The sequence below is a fragment of the Musca domestica genome, unplaced genomic scaffold (assembly GCF_030504385.1).
Source record: "Musca domestica strain aabys unplaced genomic scaffold, Musca_domestica.polishedcontigs.V.1.1 74, whole genome shotgun sequence".
Classification (NCBI taxonomy): Eukaryota; Metazoa; Arthropoda; class Insecta; order Diptera; family Muscidae; genus Musca; species Musca domestica.
This window is the reverse complement of record NW_026712391.1, coordinates 1,315,032-1,337,322: the sequence shown is the minus strand read 5'-3', so window position 1 is coordinate 1,337,322 and position 22,291 is coordinate 1,315,032. Positions and strand designations below refer to the sequence as shown.

The window sequence follows — 22,291 nt, the reverse complement described above, 5'->3', positions numbered from 1 at the left end:
CACAAATACTGATTTATAATTATTTTTACTAGCCAGAAAATAACTATCCATTGCTGGTGAAATGTCCTTGTAAAAATAATGGGTTAGTAAGTTGATGTATAAGTAGGTGCGGCTGCCGCAAGTAGTTTTAAGTCCCATTATTGGATGATGGGAGTTTTTGCTAGGGAGTATGTGAATCTAGCAAAAAATCTCATTACCAAAAAAATAGGGGCCATTACGAACATTTTGCCTTATTTTAAAATTAATATGTAAAGGGAGGTAAAAATCAATACATAACTTTAAATCACATTACTTCAATTTTAGGGCACTTCATTTGAATTTAAGGTATTCCATCCAAACCTCAGTTTTTATATCCGTCGATGCACTCAGCCTCTGTTCCGAAAATAAATTGTGGTTTAACTCTTCCTATTTCTTATTTTGACCTTAGGTACGTAGTTGTGTCACCGTTACTCATTACATGTTAATATAAAAGTATTTATGTCCTCCTTGTAAACTTTATACGATTAAATCATTACTCTTTAGCTTACCGGTAATGCAACACTTGTAGTGCTGAGAGTGGTACATGTAGCTACCTAATTTTCGCTGGCCATGAAATAGAGGGTTCTAGCTATTAAACAACAGAAATCCTCATGTAGATGTCCTTTTTATACCCTCATTGTAGGGGACTATTATTGGAAGGCCTGTATAAGTTAATTTTATGTGTGTCCTACGGAAGGTCTTTTCTATCTATCCTCATATAAAAGTCCTCCAAAAAAAATTTTTAAAGATGAACTATTGAAAGACCATTAGACTAGGTGGTGAATGAGTTAGGATTTCTGTGGAGTTATGCCTGCTAAAATCCGCGCGGAGTGATTTTAACTTAAAGGCAATCTTTAAAAAGTGTTTAAAATGAAAAACATTTTATGATGCAAGGGTATAAACCTAGGGTATATATTCGCTTTATCCTTCAACATATTTGATCTCTCTAAACGGTGCGAATTAATTGTCCAGACCACAAATCTTGAAGTGAGTTGTGTATATACAGTAAAAACGAATTGCAATCTTAATTTAAGGAGAAGTTTTAAATATTCTATTAACCACATGTAAATTAATAAACTGAGTTAATTTTTAATTCTTGATATTACTATTCCGATATCAAGAATTTATGATTGTGACCCAATCTGCAAGGAAAAATTAAACCAGCACTGCTAAAAACCGTGTGTTAGCACATGACTCCAAAAAAGATATTATTTAAGAGAAAACAAAATTTATTTTTTTCTTTTTTTACTTATCCATTAATTTCAATTGTTTTTAAACATGGAAGTTGTCCAAAATTGTTAATAAAGCGAACTTTTATAAAAAAATGTTTTAATTATATTTTAGTACTGTTTTTTTTTTAATATTACAAAAAAAAAAAAAAAAAAAAAATAGAGAAATTCGACTGGTGAGCGAGGTCTTGTTTTTGAGCAGCGCTGATTAAACCAATATATCCCATTGTGTAAAAAGTGGAGGACTAGGTCCTACTTCAAGTGAATGTTCTTAATTTATTGACTATTTTATATTAACCTCGCAACAAGTAAATTCCTATTACTGTGAAACAGAAAACAAATTTGAGTGCAAAAACATCTCACTTCCTGTGTGTCTATATTGCAAATGTGCCAACAACTTCCCATTTTCTCATCAAACAATAAATTTCTGTGTTTATTCAACTTAAAACTTTAACAACTACAACAACAACACCATTACAAAAGCACTCTCGTTTTTTTTTTTCAAATCGTTTTGAAAAATTCCAATAATCGACATTGGATTTTCAATAATCCCGATAATCTTCCGAATAATCATCGTATTCTTCGTGGCGATCTTCCTCGGGTCGTAATTTCAGACTCTGGCCATTGAAATAGTTGGCATGGCGACGGAAAAGCTTCAACATTCGATATGTGTCAATGCCTGCATCTGAGATTTTTGGTTGAGGCGAAAATGTGGTGTGTCAATGTTTGTTTGGGTTGTGTGGGAAAATTGCAGTATGTTTTTGTTGGATATGGAAAAAAAGAGAGAGAAGAGAACAATACAAAACAATTATTTAATTGTTTGCTTGTTATTAGCAATATTTAACACACAATTTATTTGTGTGTACGTTTTTTTTTTTTGCAAAAACAACAAAAGAAAAGCGACTAAGGTGGTGATCTATGAGTATTCGTTCAGAGGTGGTAATCTTGGTTGTTGTTGTGGTGGTGGTGGTTGGTGGGGAAAGGGGAACCTAATTCATTGCAGTTCAATTGTGTGTTGGGGGCAAAAAGGCAAAGTGACACTGTTGCTTTTGTTGTTGATTTTAAAAGCCAACTACTGTTGTTGCAGTAACACACTACAACCATTGATTTATTTTTATAGGTTATATTCCCCCCATGAAGTGCTTAAGGGTGCAGGCGGGAAAACATTTTTCCTGTTACCTCACAAGGGACGATTCTACCTTTATTTATAATTATTATTATTTTTTTTAATAAAACTTACCATATGGAGCAGGTGCAGGTGCCACATACACGGGCGCTTGGGCCACATGTTTGTAGGCTGGTTGATAGGCCACCACAGGCTTGGCAGCAACCGCAACTGGGGCCACATGGGCCACTGGAGCTACCGCAGCCACTGGCTTGGCCACAACAGCCTGGGCATGAACGGTGGGTCCTGATTTGGTTACAACAGCATTGAAACCATTTATCGAATCGGCAGTGTAGTCGACGGTACGTATGGAACCATCGGGCTCTACCAGAGAATATTGACCTGCAAAATAGAGAAGTTGATTAGGAAATATTATTTTGAGATATAAGGAGAGGAGAGGAGGGGTAAGGTATTATACCTTTAACTACATCACCGTCACGCGTTTCATGCTGCGATTTGACATCACCAGTTGTGTGATCAGCAACACCATAATTGAAGGCATATTTGGGATGATCCTGGAAACAAAAATGAAATGTTTTAGTTATTTTGAATAAATAGTTTGTTTTAACAAAATAAGATAAAAGTGCGTAATTTTAATTAACATTTTTTATAAAAGGTTTAAGAGGGAGTTTTTTGTGTGAAAATATGAAATTAATTTTTCACTTTCCATTTTCCGATTATTTCTGTTTTTGTTGTATTAAATATCCTAATTTAAACGAAAAGGGTCAGGTTTTAATTTGGCTTATGCATGGCAACTCTTAACTTAAAAGTAGGCTACAAGTCCGGGAACAGCACATAGAAAATGAAGGACTTGGCTGGGTCCAACAATTGATCAGCTTTAAAATGGTGCTGAATATTCAATCCAGCGGAACCAGGCCATAATATTTGGTCCATCAAACATTTATTTCGAGATGGTTTTATGTGGACTAGGGTATGTATACATAAAAGAATTGTCTAAGGATGAAATCAGCTAGTTTTTTTCATTGGTACCAGGACCTTAATTTATATTCTATGAAACTGTGAATTCAATACTTTCTTTAAAGGAAAATTATGTTAAAATTTATAAAGAAAATAATTTTCAATTCTAATTTTCACAGAACAAGAATCCAAGCCAAAGAGTATCAAACATGTATCGAAATGAAGCTTACGTCAAGAATAGTCCAAAAGAATTGAAAGGAAGACCTCAGGAATTTTTTTATATAGAAGCTAAAAAATATAATTGGGATGGAGTAAGCCTAGCGATTTTGATACGTTACCAAAACAAGGATAGATCTAACAGTTGTGGAGTGAAAAAAAAAAATGAAATTTTCTTGACAAGATGTTAGCAAAGAGAAAGCAAAGCCAATATAAAGAAGTATGCCTCTAAAAAAACGACCCAGAATTACCAGAAATTCGCAAGAAGATCAATGAGAAAAATATTAAAAATATTGGAGGAGGATAGACGAGAGGCACCGAATCTCATAAAATAATTAATACAATTCAAGAACGTTGAAACTGAGTGTCGAACAGGAAGTTTGTGATGATTCGTATTCAGCCAAATTGAATATTTAGCCAGTAATTAAAACTGGAGGATTTTTATACCCCTGAACATGAGAAATATTTTTTTTTGTGGCAAAATTCACCGATTTAGCGAGAAGGGCGGGGCGGAGGTCCCGTCCTCTAAAATAACATTTTTTTCTAAAATGATTTTTTTAATAATTTTTTTTATCAATCTATAAAATTAAGAATTCGCTAGATTCCAATTTACAATGACTCAAATTATAAATTGTTTATAGGTCTCTTTTGAAATAGTTTTGAAGGGCATTTCTGGCTACGTCGATGGCCAAATCGGTTGTCCTCAAAATCCTTAAATCTTTGGAGATAGCGTTACTTGGTCGATGTTAATACTGAGTATTTTAAAAATTAGGGTTCCAATATCTCAAATTGTAGCCACTTCGGTTATTGGAGCAAAATGTGACATGATTATGAAGTGATATTGGAATTTTTTCGTAGCTCGAATTCTCAATCTTTCATATTTATGTCTAATTTTGCTAAAAATTTAAACTGAAACCTTCGAAATGCCGAATTACAGGGGGTTTGGTTCTATGAACGGCTACACCAAACAATGGCCTTACAGTGAAATTTCCTTTAAGGTTTTTTAAATGCGAAATTACAAGATTTTTTTTTTTTTGTTTGGAAAAAACTTTAATATACTCCAAATGCAAAAATATCGTAATTAAGTGAACATTCCAGGACTGTCCATTTTCACAGATCATTATGTTGGTATTTGTGGCTTAAATATTCGAAATACTGAAAATCGAGGTTTTTCATTATTTTCAATTTTAGAAGGTTGATATAATCCATTTTCAGTACCAATCATCCTAGACTTAATACACAAGAATTAGTGAATCGATGTTGTGCACCTATGAAACAGTGGTAAATTCCCTATTTCCTGTGCTGTATACGGCAAGCTCCTTTCTTGAACCAAAATTTGATTAATAATTGTTCAAAATTAAAAAAAAAAAAAAAACAATTTAAAAATGTATAAGTCGGTTTTGCCGACAAATGCATACATAATAGGAGTGGAGAGGTACCAGAAGGAGTGGGTCGTTAAATTTCACATTCACATCAGATCTCTGGTTGAGGTTAATATTTCGATACACAAAGTTTGGAAAGAATCGCTGATTTTTAGAGAATCGTATGCTTTTTTTGTGAGCGTCTTGTGTATTCACAATATTGCCCCCTTGTGGGGGCGTTACAAGAAGAGAAGGACGATATATACCAGCTTCACACCAGATCTTGTATTAATAAATGTATTAGGATGTGTGAAATTTGAAGAGAATCGGATGCTTACTTCGCATTTTCGTATTATAAATATTCAAAATTATAACCCGTTGTGGGGGAGTTACTAGAAGGAATCGGATACCGGATCTTTTGTTGGTACAAATTTTAGGATGTATCAAATTAGAAGATACATATTTCATGAGATATATAATTCTTCAAGATTGTTAATCTTTTTTGGGAGAGGTACTTGATGGAGTGGACCGATAGTACCCATTTTCGCACCTGATATAGCAGTGATACAAATATTGGGATTTACAAGGTTTGCACAAAATTAGATGATCCTTTCTTACTCTATGAGGTAAATTATTTTCTGTAAAAATTTTTAACTTTTGTGGGGCAGGTACCAGAAGGAGTGGACCGATATTGCCCTTATCCGAACTCGATATAACTTTGATGATGATATTATGTTGTACCAAGCTTCGACCGTGTCGGATACTTCCTTCGAGAGTTATTTTGCGCCCCAATCAGCCAGCAGTCCAGACGAACGGACACACCTAGATCGCCTCTAAATGTCCTGAAACGGATTTGGTCCAAAGACACCCAGGGTGTAAAAAAGTTATAAGGCACGTTTTTTGAGTATCAAATAATATATGCCCTCTGTAACCATGTTGCTAAAGATAAAAAAACTGAAGTGGGGCGTCAGAAAGATTTGGTAAATCTAGTTCATCTTCATGATTTTTTGAGAAACTGATTTGACAGAAAATCAGGGTGATACCATGGCTGACTGACTGATATCAATATATCTGCTCCAAATAATACTCTGAAACAGATTCTATCAAACACGTATTTCAGATGCATATAAATTCTCTGGAAAATAAGGGTATAAAAAGATTTACTTCTGAAGTTCCAGGGACTGAATCATATCCTATGGGACGTAAGCATTTTTTGTATACTATGCAAGGAAAAGTAATTTTTTGTTGCTATTCTAAAATATATTTTTATATTTTTAATAAAACAAGTATTGTTCGAGCTTAAGGTCTTTGTTGTTACATATTTTTATTTCATCGAGATTCATCGAATTTCGAAATATTGGAAAATAAAATAACTACAACAATAAGGACCCCAAGCTCGAACAACACTTATTTTATTAAAATATAAAAAACTTGAAAAAAAAAAAAACGAAAAACATTAATTTTTATATTTCACAACCTTCAGTTCACAACCCTAGAATAAAAATGTCTAAAAAACTATGATTATCACTGGTTCTGGAATCATAACTAAAGGGTTTTTTACTAGGCCAAATCATTAGTCGAAAATGTTGATAGAATTTATTAAAAAAGTGTCCTTGGCTGTGCAGTGTGGGGCCGATTGTCTAATTGTATTTTTTTTTTCACACATATCTTCCACCTCTTATATAAAGAGGTAAGCGCCTGTCCATTGAATTTGCTATGAGACTATAGTGGCTTCAAAAGCATGTAAGGATCAGGCATTTCTTTCATTAAAAAAAAAATAAATAAATAATGACGATAACCAATCAAATTTTGAGATATCCGCGATTTTTTCATATGACAAGATATTCTCAATCTAAACAAGTTAGGATTTGCATCCGAAACGGCCAATTGATTTTATAACATTTGACATGTTTCTTAATAGGAACAAGTATGTAAATGATTATTTTTTAAGGACGAGATGCGTGCCATTTTGCCTACTAGTTTCAATTAGATCAATTATGGTATATTTTGTTGTCAAAGTGAGCTATTTATAATATTTTATTTTTTTTTTAAGTTTCCACAATTTTTGTATGTTGTGTTTATAGTTATATAATCTCTTTTTTCGAGGACATCCTCTTGAACGTTGTCACCAAGTTCAATTTTCATTTTTTCACATTTATCATAATGTACACATTTTTAGTCCTGTTTGTTTTCATATTGTTATTTGGAAATACAAAATTTTACACTCACATAATAATCAACCGCATAACCTGGTCGTGCATTAACCATGGAAGCACTTAGCACCATAGAAAGGATAACGATTTTGCTGATGGGGGACATTTTTTGTTGTGATTTATTTTTTAGTCGTTGAACTCTTTTACAAAATATGTAATCGTTTTCTGAAACACAAACACAAATATTATATTTTTTTATTAATTTTACATTATCACTATTTTATTAAAAAGAAACTTGTAATAAAGTGTAAAAATATTACTTCAAGTATTTCGTTGGCACCGTTTTGAACACTTTGAATTTGCCCGGAATACTGTAACAATTCTAAGATCAAGTTTGCATTTTATACCCCCAAAGAAAACCCCAAGCAGCATAAAACCTCATCATATCCCACGCACACAAACGAACAAAATGTAGCTCTTGCTTTCCAACACACATGACACACGAGTATGTATGTATGTGTGTGTGTCTTTTTGCATTGAATGAGTAAAAATGCCAGAAGCTAACTGCCGGCTTCTATTGCTGCCACTGGCAAAAATTCAGAGAACCGTGACGCACGTAGCTCTGTGTAAAAGTCAACAATGGAGGGCTGAATGAAGAAAAGAAAAAAAAAAACAAGCAAATGAGTAAGTGAGGTGTAACAGACAAAAAAGAGTGGAGATCCATTGGTTCTCTTATGATTCACATTGTTGTCGTATGAATTCAGCAGTTGTCAGTAAGAGATTGTTCCAGTTTCGCATTAGGCGGCAAAGAGTCTGGTAGTTTGGTATATATATTTTTTTAAAGAAGTATTGACAAAAATTGGAATTTTCTAAATAAGAAGTTTATTTTTTATAAAATCCAAAAATATCGTTGTTCTCATAGTTTCTCTGGAATACCACCAGGATGTTTGTGTCTTAAGTCTTTTGTTTTTAATAGGAAAATTATCTATTGATTTAACACAGTTTATCTAAAGGTTAAAGTTTAATGTAAATGGAGCTTTTTATGAGACTAGTGACAATACTCGCTTTGTTTTGAATTTCTTTCAAATACTTTTACTTTTTTCAGATTGAGTCGAGTGGAATGTAACGAAAGTGCTGGCCCACGACAAATAGTAACAAGTTCAGGGTGTTATACTTTTAATTGTACATTAACAAACTTGCATTCCATCATTATTACTCATTCTATTGACAGTAATGTATTTTCTGAATGACCAATTGTGCGATGTAATAGGCAATAAACATATAAGTAAAAAATAATAAAATAATATAACAATTAATTGGTTACGGGTATAAATCGTATTAATAGTTCTTAGCGAAACATAATATCTTGTTGTTGCAAAATGGTCAGACTTTATCCCTTTATTGTTGTTTTTATAAAAACAACGTTTGTTTATTAGTGGAGAACGATGGTAATGTTTACCAGGGGGTAAGGCAGGGAATACCTAGGTTTCGGAAAGAACCACCAATCCTCATCAGTTCCCTTGTTTTTTGTCTGGGATATTCTTTGTAAGATTTAGAAGACTTTCCAAAAGAATTTTAGTTTTATTTAATTCTTTGATTCCTCTTCTATTGAGCTTACGATCTCGTCACTTGGGTAAAAAATGTTTTTGTCCCATACAAAAAACAAGGGAACTGAATAAAGGGATAAAGCCTGACCATTTTGCAACAACAAAATACTACGGTATCCCGAACAAACAAGCCAACACTGTTCGAAACATAATATCAATATTTCAGAATTTGAGAAAACTTTAATTTGATTTGATCTCAATCATACTTTTAGAACCTTTCTTTCACAAGTTAAAATATTTAATATTTGGCTCTTTCTCACTATTGAAACCCGGTGGTATCTGTTATTTTTTCATAATTGCATAGAAATTGTGATATTTATGTGCAAGGTTTCCCAAAGGGTGGGAAATAATTCAAGACTCTCTAAATAAATATTAATTTTGAGTGGGTGCAAAAATCTCAAATAAATCATCATTTTAGATGGATGACGTCAAAGACAAAAATAATATTTATCAAGTTTTACTATAAGCCTCCGGACTTTTTTCGATTTGACGCCTGAAAGTTTCATCAAATTTCGTTTCAGGTGAAAGGTGTCCAAAGGACAAATATTCTATACAAATCTCTAAATCTCAGAATAAAATGTTCAAAATGTAAGTACTAAAAATGAAAATTATGTTATAGCTTTTGGTGCTCTTGATTTGACACGTATCTAATACGAGTCAAAGTCTTCCAAAAGTAGAAATTATTCTAGGTGAAGTTTCATTGTGAGTCTCTGAACAAAAGACATTTGTATAACTGATATGTACCATGACAAAATGCCATCAATTTTTGTTAATAAAAAACATAGTTAATTTCTGAAAAATAAGGGGATGTCTTTTATTTAGGGTTGTGCCATGAGCTGGAGCTATATTGATATTTTTTGTGAATAGCGTTTCTACATAATAAGAACTTTCAACCATTTGCGAAATTAAATGGAAAACATAGCCACAATTTTAAAAATGCGAAAAAGGCGACTATTCTATTTCTTCTAAAATTATGCTTTGTTGGAAATTTTTGTACAAACCCACACAATGTGTTTTTATACCCTACACCACCTAGTGGTAAGGGCATTATGTCTTTGTTTACGAGGTGAAGACTTCCTTTTGATGATGATCTGCATAGATTGACTTGACGATTTATGCATGTCAGTCCGTTTATCCGTCTGACTGTCCGTCCGTCTGTTCATGCATTTTTGTGAACAAAATGCAGGTCACGTTTATTATCTGATTGTAATGAAATTTTCCAAACAATATTTATTTGGCCCTAGGACGATCCCTATTGAAACTGGTGAGAATCGGTTCAAATTTAGATATAGCTCCCATATATATATATATATATATCTTCAATTGATTTTGGGTTAGTTGTGCACCAAATGACCAATATAAGCTCAAATGGCCTGAATTTTGGCGGCACATCCATCCGAATTCAGTCTAAAAGCAAGTACATCAAATTTTGTGAACATCGCTTCAGATATAGCCATAGCTCCCATATATATGTTTTATCCAATTTGGTATTACATTCACTCCCGTTCGTAATATGCATTCTACAACAATGATATTTGGTACCGGGCATCAGATACTGCTTGAAAATACATCAGCCAAATTTTATCGAGATTTAGAAATTGAATGAGCGTGTAGTTTTTCAAAATCTGGAACACTATGTGGGGGTCGTACCAGAAGAAATGGTTCGATCTCTACCACCTTTATACCAGAGCTTGTGTTGATGGAAATATTGAGATGTACCAAGTGTGAATGGAATCGGATGTTAATTTCGTGTTTTATGAGCTACATGTATATTGAAAATATTGACCGGTTTGTAGTTGAGGTAGCAGAAGGACTGGACCGATATGTTCAATCTTCACACCAGACCCTAGCCTTAAAAATATTGTAATGTGTGCAATATAATTATTTAAAATTTGAATTGAACCTTTGAGGGAGGTACTTAATGGAGTAGACCGATATTGTCCAATTTCGCTCCTGATGTAGCATTGATGAAAATATGAGGATTTGCAAAATTGGACAATCCAATTTTCATTCTCTGTGCAGTAAAATATTTTCATTGAAATTGTCGATTTTTTGTGGGGGAGTGGACAGATATTGCCCATCTCCGAACTCGATCTAAGTTTGACAATAATATTGCGATGTACCAAGTTTGGAACAAATCGGTTACTCCCTTCCAGAGTTATCGTGCGCACCAGCCAGCTTTATGGACGGACGGATATTGCTAGATCGACTCCAAATATCCTGAAACGGATTTGGTCTAAAGAGACCTAGGGTCTAAAATCGTTATTTCGATGAGGTATGTTTTGGCATATCAAATGATATATAACCTCTCTAGCCATATGGCAGAGGGTGGAAAAAATGTTCAAATAGGTTGTACTTTATCCCTCTATTAAGGTTACTTTTCGAGGTTACCTTTCAAAACGTCGATACACATGTCTTATGTCACTATACTTTTATAATTTGCTGAGTTTTTTCTGTAATTATTATTTTAAATTTTTATTTTTTTTTTTGTATTGTACAGTGTAATCCACATAATGTGTCTTATTTAATTTATTACTAATAAATACGCTTCTTTCTGAGATTGCCTTATTATCGGTAAAATGATATTGCATAATAAAAAAAAAAATACTGGCTTCAACTTATTTTCCATTAACACCTAATGCCCCATAATAATTTCGATCATCATTATTATAATATTTCTTATATTTTGTTTTAATCATGTCTTTGGTCCGCCAAACAAAATATTCTGCCTCATCAACAAATAAATGATATCGATTGCATTCAAATACATTTCATTGCCTCCACAATACCCTTCAATGACGATCAACCATTTTGCACAAAGCCTACAACCGAAATACATTTGTCAATGAAACCCTATAATGGATCCGATTCACAAACATTTGGTGTGACTTTGAATTATGGTAAGAACATTTGTTGTTGTTGCTGCTGGCAAACATCAGTTGGCTTGGTTATCAAATGGCTGAGAATAATCTTAGAATTCTGACGCAGATTCCATCTCTCATCAATTTCAATGATTTCGAACATAAACTGCAATGAACTGAGCCGCAAACGAGTTCAATTAAATGATAGAACAAATCGTGTGAATTTTCTGAAAAATGGAAAATAAAAGAAAAGAAAATCCAAATAATTATTCTAAGAAGGCAATAAAAAAACATGGCACAATATTAAATGGAATAACACAAATTGTTGTTGTGGTGGTGGTGGTGGCATGAAAATCAGTTAGCTTTGCAATTTGTTAGCAGCCATTATGCGTTTGAGTGCGACCGAGTTTCTTCCCTTGCAAAGAGACGAGACTATGAAACGATATTCAAATACTCTGCAAGGTTGCACGTAATTCAAAGGCAACAACAAAGCCATTAATTAGCGTCCATAACAGCGACAAAAATGAGTAGAGACAACTAAAATCAGATCAAAACCTCTTCAACGCTTAGCTAACCGGTGAGAACTTTTTTTCAGAGTATACACATAATGTTGGGTTTCTTCTCACTTGTTTATGGCTCCAATAGACCTGTGTGTTTTTATTGCAATAATCAGTCGATTTTAAATGTCATAAATATCTGTGATTACCATTGATTATAAACAATTAAATCACTTAAATTGTCATATGCTCAGTGGGGCACTACAAAGGTGATAGTGTTAGTGTATGTACATATATACACAAACAAAAGACTTAAGCAACAAACTTGACAACGTTAAACTTTTTTTCCAAAAGAATACCGGGTGAGATGAAAAAACTGCAACCAAATTCAGACTGCTGTCATTTCTAAGCCACTCGTCCGATAGCTGTTAAAATTTTTCCAGTGACAGCCCATTATATTGTTTACATGCGTCCAAAAGCATTTTGGTGAGAATTTTCCAGAACAAAAGTTATTCGTGATGGAATTCAAGCGTGATGGTGTAATTTCTTTATATTCGGCTGGAAAACCACAAGTGGCTATCGGTAGAGGACTCCAGCATTTAAATGTGAATAAATCTTTTACGTCTCGTATCATCGCTCGTTACCGTGATACTGGTAGCGTAGCCCGACGTCAAGGAAGCGGACGGAAGAAAACAGAAACATCAGCAGAAATGGTTCGAAAAGCAAAGAAGCAACTTGATCGAAACCCGAGTCGCAATGGCCGAAAAAATGGCTCGTGAGCTGAACATATCGCAATATTTCATTCGGCAAAGCAATTGGGTAAAGCAATTGAAATTCCAAAAAGTGCAAGAACTTACACTGCAATAGAAAGAAAATAGAGCCAAAGAGATGCTTCGCTTGGCCGAAAGTGGTGAACTACCGAATTTGGTTTTCTCCCTCTCCGATGAGAAAACATTCGTTGTCCAGCAGTTTGTAAACAATCAAAATAATCGTATTTACCTGCCAAAGAGGTCAACTGAAAATGTGCACCTTCGGTTGGCCACCGGAACTTAAGCGCCGGCCATGGTGATGGTGTGGGCCACCATAACAGCCGATGATCGCTCTCCGCTCGTATTAATCACCGTGGCATCAGAATAAATACCGAATATTATCGCGAAAATATTCTGGAGGGTGTATTAAAGCCTTGGGCACGCAAATATTTTGGCCGCAGAACTTGGACATTCCAACAGGACTCAGCACGCGCCAACCAATAATGGTTACAAAATGAGTTTAATCGCTTCACTTCGAACGCACAATGACCACCAGAATATCCGGATACCAATCCGTTGGACTATTGTGTCTGGAGTACTTTGGAAAGCAAGGTTAGCGCTAAAAAAATACCAAAATGTCGATCACCTCAAGCAAGCGCTTCGCTGGGAATAGGCCAAAATACCGCAGAGCAATATTCGGTCAGCGTTTGACGGTTTCATTGGTCTTTAGTTTGAAGGCCATAATTCTTGCCAAAGGCGACCAATTCGAACAAATCTGAACTTATTCTAAAAATTGATGCTATTTCCAACATATTTTGCTTTCATTCAATAAAGTTTAAAAAATAAAAATTTGTTGCAGTTTTTTTATCTCACCTTGTATATTCGTCATTGGAGAAAGTGCATTATTATTACTTGTATTTCTGTAAATTATTTAGTTTAGTTTTTTTATTCTTATTGTCTTCAGTGTTTTTGTCACACAAAATTGATTAGTTCTGTGTTTTTTTTTTTCGGACGGCTTCTCTTGTTGTCGTCTCAAATGGCCCAACTTTGGTTAACCACATTTAGGTGAAACCATAATTATTGAACTTTAGCAATTCGTAGCAAATATTTGAGTGGTTAGTACCTGTGTGAGTACGAGTACTGGTATGGCCTTTTCAAATATTTTTGTCAACGCGGGTGTCATGTTCTTTGCCACATCACTCACACGGTTTACCACACTTTTTTGATCTGCCATTGAATCGTAGAATTTTCAATGACATTTGACATCTTGAATTTCTTTTTGCAGAGCAATGTGAAGATTTTTGTAGATGGAAATATTCAAGGTACGATGATGATATGTAACCAATAAAACCATATGTAACCAATAAAATGGGAATCTTTATAGAAATATTGGTTGCAAAAGTGGAGATTTCAACCAATACTCTTTGGTGAATTATATGGAATGCCCAGATAAGTTTTCTTGAAATGTACAAACTATTTGTCTGCCTGAAGGTAAGAAATATCTCACTTCGAGTGTAATTACAAGTCACATCACAGATTTCTTCATGTTCCAGCAAGTTCTACACTTTGCATTTTCAATATGGGTTGTATGGGAACTATGCTTAAAAATTCACAGTGCTCCTATGGAGACTTCCCTTTTACTATAGATCAATTATTCGTTATTTATAGCGCTTTTAACCGAAAGTTATGCAGATTTCCATTTTCCTAATTTTAGAATCCTTGTTGTGTCGTGCTCGACATCTCCATAATTGAAAGGTAATTCTTTTAAAGCATCTTTCCTTTAAATAACATATGACATTTTACTAATTTTCTCCATGTATTCTTGTGAACGAAATGCAGGTCGCATTTATTATCCGTCTGAGATAAAATTTTCTAAACAACATTTGTTTGGCCTAAGGACGAACCCTATTGAAATTGGAGATAATCGGTAAAAAATTAGATATAGCTCCCATATATATCTTCGTCCCATTTGGTTTTTATTGTGCACCAAACGTTTAATATCAGCCCGAATATTATGGAATTTTGCACATACAACCAAATTAGGTCTGGAAATAAATTTGATCAAAATCGGTTCAAATATAGCTATAGCTCCCATATATAATGTTCATCCGATTTGTCCGCAGCAGTAATATGCACTCTGTAACAACAATATTTGGGGAAATATATTAATTATAACTCAGAAATAGCCTTGGCACATGCAACCGAATTGAGTCTAGAAGCTAGTATGTCAAATTTGGTGAAGATCGGTTCAGATATAGCTATAGCTCCCATATATACTGTTCATACTACGTATACTATACGTACTGCACTCCGTAACAACGATATTCAGAGAAATATATGAAATACAGCTCAGAAATATCTTTGCCAAATTTTATCGAGATCGGTTCAGATTTGAATATAGGTCCCATATATATCTTTATTTGATTTCAAATTATTTTTGTACCAAATGGGAAATACAAGTCCGAATTTAAAAGATACAAATGCTTCGGCATATTTAGTCCTTTGAACTTTAAATTACAATTATAATCATAGCGTGTATGATTAAATTCTCCCATAAAATACTTTAATTGTAATGTGGAGCTCTATAAAATTAGCAAAGTGTTGTAGGGTATCATAAAGTCGGCCCCGCCCGGAATGTCGACACCGTAAAATCGACTCAAAATTTCCTGAAACGCAAAGCTTACCAGCCCATAAAACTATACTCTCAGATTTTAATTTTCTAACGGAATAATTTAAAATTCGTTCTTTAGATTTTGTAAAAAGTTCTACGTCTGCAATGGACCTTCCTGTATATAGCCCCCATCCTCCCTATGTTGGGCATTTAGAATTGGCTTTAACCACATTTTGAGTAGAATTGTTTCCACATTTAGATTCCTAATGGCAGATATGATGCATATTCCTCGAACTCTACCACAAAACAGCTCTTCAAAAAAAGTAAAATAAATTTAAATAAATTGTTTAGATGATCAGGGTCCTATTGTTGACTGCACAAAGAACCTGTTATAAATTGGGCAAATTTTTCCAAAACCCTATTATCCATTACATACCTCCCAACGGAACCCATAACAATGGCGTCTCAAACTAGATTTGGTCTCCAACATTGCAAAGCGTGTAATTTACATTATTCTAAGCCCTCCATTAATTTTAAACCACAAATTTAATGGCCAAAGAAATAAATACCCCACATGACAACCTTAACTCAAGAATTTCCCACAATTAAACGCATTCTTAAACTATTTTGGCACAAAGCCCAAAAAAAAAACAAAAAAACAAAGTAGACAAGTACAGCGCCTATTCATATGTAAATTGTTATGTTTAGCATAATTTTGGTCCGCCAAACGACCTTCAAGGCAAATTAAAGCCACAATTACCTTAACGGTGGGTAATAACACGGCAGTGCATGCAATGTTCTTTGGAATTTTGTCTAATTCAAAGAAAAGAAAATTAAAATCCATGTCATTTGAAAACAATACCAAAAACTCCTAAAAATTTCCGATTCATGCTTAAGGATTTTAATTTTCACAAGGTTGTGGTGCTACGCTATATGGGATTATAAACATAACTTTGACGAATTAATTTGATGGTGGCTATTTAAGCGCAAAGATGAGTAGCTGACACTGAATTGGCAAGAAGTCCAAGTCCAACCTACTGCCATTTGGGGGCTACCAGCTAATTAGTGATGGCCCTTGTTAGCTTTATAATTAGCCTAGGGGTCAAATGCATGGCAAGTGACAATGTGATACTCATTTCAATTTGGAGGGGGGTGAGGAGAGGGTTTGCCTTTTGACTTCTTTCTTTGTGGATTGTGATGATGGCCATTGTCTTGTTAGCTGACTTTGGGCTTCCCTAAAGGTTAGCGAATTCAATGGAGGGATTTCAATAACTTGTTGTCGTTTCTTTTGTTTCGTTGCACTTGACATAGCAAATTAGTGCCATAATAAAATTATAATGGCACTAAGAGGCTACTACACTACCAGCACCCCTTCGTCGGGAGCGTTGCGGTAATAAAAATGTAACATTATGTTTTTACCACAACAGCTATAAATTAATTTAGAGCACAAGCTTTACACTGTTAATTTGTGAAGGAGGAGGGTATGTTCAGTACAGAATCTCCCACTAAAATAATAAAAGTTTTCATGTGAATAAATCTTTGGTCTCTCGTATCATCGCTCGTTACCGTGATACTGGTAGCGTAGCCCGACGTCAAGGGAGTTGACGGAAAAAAAGACACATCGGCAAAAATGGTTCGAAAAGTAAACAAAACGACTCGATCGAAACCCGCGTCGCATTGGCCGAAAAATGGCTCGTGAGCTGAATATATCGCAATATTCCATTCGGCAAATATCGAAAAATGAGCTCGGGGTAAAGCCATTGAAATTACAAAAAGTGCAAAAACTGACACCGCAACAGAAAAAAATGGACTCACAAGAGCCAAAGAGTTGAACTGTCGAATTTGGTTTTCTCCGTCTCCGATGAGAAAACATTCGTTGTCCAGCAGTTTGTAAACAAACAAAATTATCGTGTTTACTTGCCGAAGAGGTGCACCTTCGGTTGGCCACCAGAACTCAAACGCCGGCCATGGTGATTGTGCGGGCCGCCATAACAGCCCATGGTTGCTCTCCGCTCATATTAATCGACCGTGGCATGAGAATAAATTCCCAATATTATCACGAAAATATTCTGGAGGTATGTTAAAGCCTTGGGCACGCAAACATTTTGGCCGCAGACCTTGGACATCCCAACAGGAATCAGCACCATCGCACTCAGCACGCGCCACCCAAGAATGGTTACAAAATGAGGTTCCTCGCTTCATTTCCAGCGCACAATGGCCACCAAAATTTCCGGATACCAATCCGTTGGACTATTGTGTCGTGAGTATTTTGGAAAGCAAGGTTGGCACTAAAAAGTACCAAAGTGTCGAACACCTCAAGCAAGCGCTTCGCCGGGAATGGGCCAAAATACAGCAGAGCAACATTCGGACAGGGTATGACAGTTACATGGCCGTTTGAAGGCCATAGTTCGTACCAAAGGTGATCAATTCGAACAAATCTAAACTTATTCTAATATTTGATGCTATTTCCGACATTGTTTTGCTTTCATTCAATAAAATTTAAAAAAAATGTAAAAATTATGGCTGTTGACTTTAATGCATTTTTTTTATATCACCCTGAATTATTGATAAAAAAATATAAAAATTATAGAATTAAATAACAAATACACTCCATTATATGTCGTGTCTTAATAAACAAATTTCACCCAGAGATGGGTTTTGGATTATACCTAAATTCAAATTCCAAAAAAACAGTAATTTAAATTCACGTGTACATGAAAGAAAGATATTTTACAGATCAGAAAATTTGAAATAAATCCTGAAACTGACTCACGAAAAAACTTTTCTGGAAAGAGAATTTTCCTAACCAACTTAAATATTATTAAGATCTCTCTCCTAATGTCCTAATATACTCTCTTTGAAATTGCATTTTTCATACTATCCTCCTTAATATTACTGTTTTCCCCCTCTGTCTAAAGTTTTGTGTTGAAAATTGCATAAAAGTCCCCCCCAAAGATTTTCACGGATTGGGTGTTGATTTTGCCCTGGGTGATAAAATCACTTTCTAGCGAAGCGTTTTATTTATTTATAACCCTGTCATTTTATTTTTATTGTTTTACATAAGTTCAACTTTTTTTCTTTTGTTTGTTAACGAAAAACGTCAGCCGTAGTGTTGGTGTTATGTCACACCTTCCAAGCTCAGTTAAGCCATTCACAGCATTTGTGGTTGTAAATTTTCTTTAATTAATTTTATCGACATTCTGTGACGAAAATAGAGATCTGATACGAAAAATGAAACTGTATGGGGTATGTAATTTTACATTCCAAGACAGAGTCTTGTGTGGATAAATTATAAATATATTTTTTTAAATAGTCCAAGGCTTGACCATGGCGGTATATTCGCAAAAGTCTTGAAAGTGTAATGTACTCATAGAAGTCCTGGAAACATCTTCTACCCAATGAATTTCGGAAAATCGCTATCTATTAATTAATTAAAAAATTCAAAATATTATAAAAGTAGATCTATAGACGCAATGAACACCTGTATCGGTGATTCAAAAGTTTTCATCGCAAAATAACAAACATTTCTCCCTCTATAGAATTCTTTGAAATTTTCGAATTAAAATTTTAGCCATACTAATTTTTTAAAGGAATCTCAAAGGGAGTTTGCTCTTTATTTTTGCTATATGATTAAAAATTTACTTTTAACGGGATCGAAACATATTAAAATATTCTACAAAACTATATGCCTCAAAGTTTATCAGAGATCTATCCCTTACCTAAAAGCCAGGAATTGATAAATTTTCGGCTTAAAATGGTACTTCGCATTATTAATACAACACCTCATTTTAGGAGAATGACTCCAAAAAATGAACGGTTCTTTCCAAATTTTATATAAAAGTTATTGTGTATTTTAGCCGCTTATTTACTTAATGAACATCCAAATTTTTAGGCTTCTGTCCTGTCCTAAACCCCTAAATATTTTATGATCATCTCCCGACAATAAGCTTCTATTCAGAACTTAACAACCACCTCCATGCACAATTTCGTGAGGATCGAGCCATAATTGCCACCTGTAGCACAATTCCAATTTTGCAGATCGACTCAGCATGGCGAGATGGGAAAATCCATATGTAGTTTCCTATGTCTTGGACTAATATTTATTATTTCTATTGCTTGTTGTGCATTATATAGAAAGGGCATCGCAAAAAATGATTAAGAACTTGAAATACAACAAGTAAAAAAGAAGCTAAGTTCGGCCGGGCCGAACTTCCTATACCCTCCACCATTTGGAAGAAACCTGAAAAATTCCAAAAAAAATCTGTCGAAAATACCGTCAAATGAAAACCGTTATATGGGGTCTATGTGTCATAGGCTGTAGTAACGTTTCCATACTTAATAAATGAAATTTGAAACAATTCCGGCGAATAATGTGGCTTAAATCATCAAAATGCCGAATATCTAAGATTACCGTTATATAGGCGCTATACTAAAACGTGGACCTATTTATACAATGTTTTTAGGTGGTGAAGTACTCACAAAGAACTGCTTGTATAGAATTTCAGACAATTCCATTGGAAAATGTGGCTAAAACCATCAAAATTGCGAATATCGGCGATATAAAGGGATTTTACAAACAATATTTTGAAAAAGGGCCCATAAAGATCTCTTTGATTTGCTTGAACTCTAAATATCCTAACACAGATCAAGATTCTGGATTGATGGATTTCCTTGTCATCAATCAGCCTCAGACCTATGTTTCCCTAGATTTTGAACACCCTGTCTGTTTTTTTGAATTTTTACAATCTATTCCACACAATGTTTTTCAAAAAACTGAACAAGAACGCTTAAATAACATAACAGAAACTATAGACATTGCCTATATTTTAGGTAGTCAGAAGTGGTCTATGGAACACTAGACCTGACATAATTATTTTATAGATTGAGGGTCTTACTCAGATTTTCTATGGATAGAATGCCTCATGCAGTTCACAGATTTTAACATGGTCTTATTTAGATAAAAAAATATACACGTATGTTTCACAGAAGAGGGTTATTTATCAGATTTCTATAAAAATTAAATTATTTTCAAGCGTTCTTTAGAATTTTTAAGCACCACGTATATTGTAAATTTTAAATATTTTTATGTGTCCATAAATATTTTTATGTTTCCTAAAATAGATGAATAATGGTATTAGTGGGGATATTGGAATTGCTCCCCGAATAATCTGTTTGAACTATTTCAGTTTTCAATATGTTTTTTTTTTTATGATTTCGTTCTAGAAATTGAAATGTTATGTTATGCTAAAGTATTAAATTCCTAACTAATCATCATTGCGGTTTATTGAAATGTTTCGAACAAAATGCCACAAATAATCGGATGAATTACGATATTATAAATTGTTGGCTATGAAAAAATCAAAACAAACAAAAACCAGATTAAACATCGTTTAAAGAATTTTTTTCTCGCTATAATAAATAATAATGGAGATCAGTTGTTAAAACAGGTGATATGGAGATATGTTGCATGGGTACACTTCGAAAATTGCAAAAATAATTTCTGGTGGAAATTAAATGAAAACTTTGTCTACATATGTACGACAGATTTATTAAAAAATTTAAAAAAATAGCTTTCCCTTTTATTATTAGAAATATCAAGAGAGCACCTTTATGCTATTAAAATAATTTTCACTTAAAACTCTACTTTTTTATAAAAGCAAAATATATTAATCTAAATTTATAAAAGAGTAGTGAAAATAACTGACAGATTGACTGACCGAAAATCAACGCCCAGACGAAAGCTAGAATCTTGAAATTTAGCACGAGAGTCAGTCTTGGTGCATAGGTTTGAGATATGGCTGGATTTTTGGAAATTCGGACTAAAAGGGTACAAAAAGTACTTTGTGCCCTGAATACTTAGTATTGAACGAAAAGATTCTTAACTTTGAAGAAAAGTCACTGAAGGAGTGCAAGATAGATCTAAAAAAAGGGTGTTTGGAAATACGAAAAATTGAAATTTGGTATGTGAAGGTGGTTGTGGAATTGTGTGCTACTGTGCGAACTGTACTAAATTTGGAACTGTATGGTTTAGGATGAACGTATGAAGCTGGCATTTTGAAATTTTTGTATTGGGATCCCTGTTGGTGGTGGGTTTGCGATAAGGAGGTGGTTTTGGAAATATGTACTACAAGTGCACGAAAAGTACTAAATAGTACTATATTTGGTACAATTAGGTATTGGGTTAACACATAGTGCTAGAAATCTAAAATTTGGTAGTAGCGTCGCTTTTCATGTGTATGAAGGTGGTTTCGGAAATGTGTACTATAATTCTACGAAAAGTACTGAATGGTACTATATTTTCTATTGGATGAAGAATAGAGATAAAATGCCAAAAATTGATATTTAGATTACTGATGGCATCTATGTTCGAAATCAGGCGGTGATATGGAAATGCTTTGTACAAAAAGCACTAAATGGTAGGGATAGGCCTGGAATACATTAATTTGGCCTGGAATTCCTCTAATAGGCCTGGAATCCTCTAATTTGGATGAAGAGATAGAGCTGGATTCTAGAAATTTGAAATTACAGTCTCTGGATCTGGTATCTGGGATTAAAATATGGAAATGGTTTTGAAAATGTGTACTATAACCGTGTGAAAAGTACTAAGTGGTACAAAATTGGGTATTGGGTGAAGATATAGCGCTGGAATCCAGGAATTTTATATTGAGGGCTCTGTTGACATCTGATATTGAGATATGCAGCTGGTATTCTAAATGTGTACTATAACTGTTCAAAAAAGTACTTAATGGTACTTAATTTGGTATTGTGTGAAGGAATAGAACTATAATTCTGACAGTTGATGTAGATTGATGTACTTTGGGTATTGAGTGAAAGGATAGAGATGTTGAGATCTCTGTTGGTGTATGGAATTTAAGTATGGAGGTGGTTTTGGAAATAAGTACTATA

The 22,291-nt window shown here is 34.1% G+C and overlaps 1 protein-coding gene across 1 annotated transcript in view; it reads right to left on the bottom strand.

The window, feature by feature from the left end:
* Positions 1-1,730: 1,730 nt before the first annotated feature.
* Positions 1,731-22,291, bottom strand: part of LOC101887815 (uncharacterized) — a 42,833-nt gene continuing 22,272 nt past the window's right edge. Inside the window, exons 5-8 of the mRNA XM_059130398.1 lie at positions 7,137-7,285; positions 2,831-2,927; positions 2,488-2,754; positions 1,731-1,932 (exon numbers count right to left, since the gene is read on the bottom strand). Of these exons, the coding sequence (XP_058986381.1) occupies positions 1,790-1,932; positions 2,488-2,754; positions 2,831-2,927; positions 7,137-7,285 (656 nt within the window). The 3' untranslated portion in view covers positions 1,731-1,789. The remainder of the gene's footprint in view (positions 1,933-2,487; positions 2,755-2,830; positions 2,928-7,136; positions 7,286-22,291) is intronic.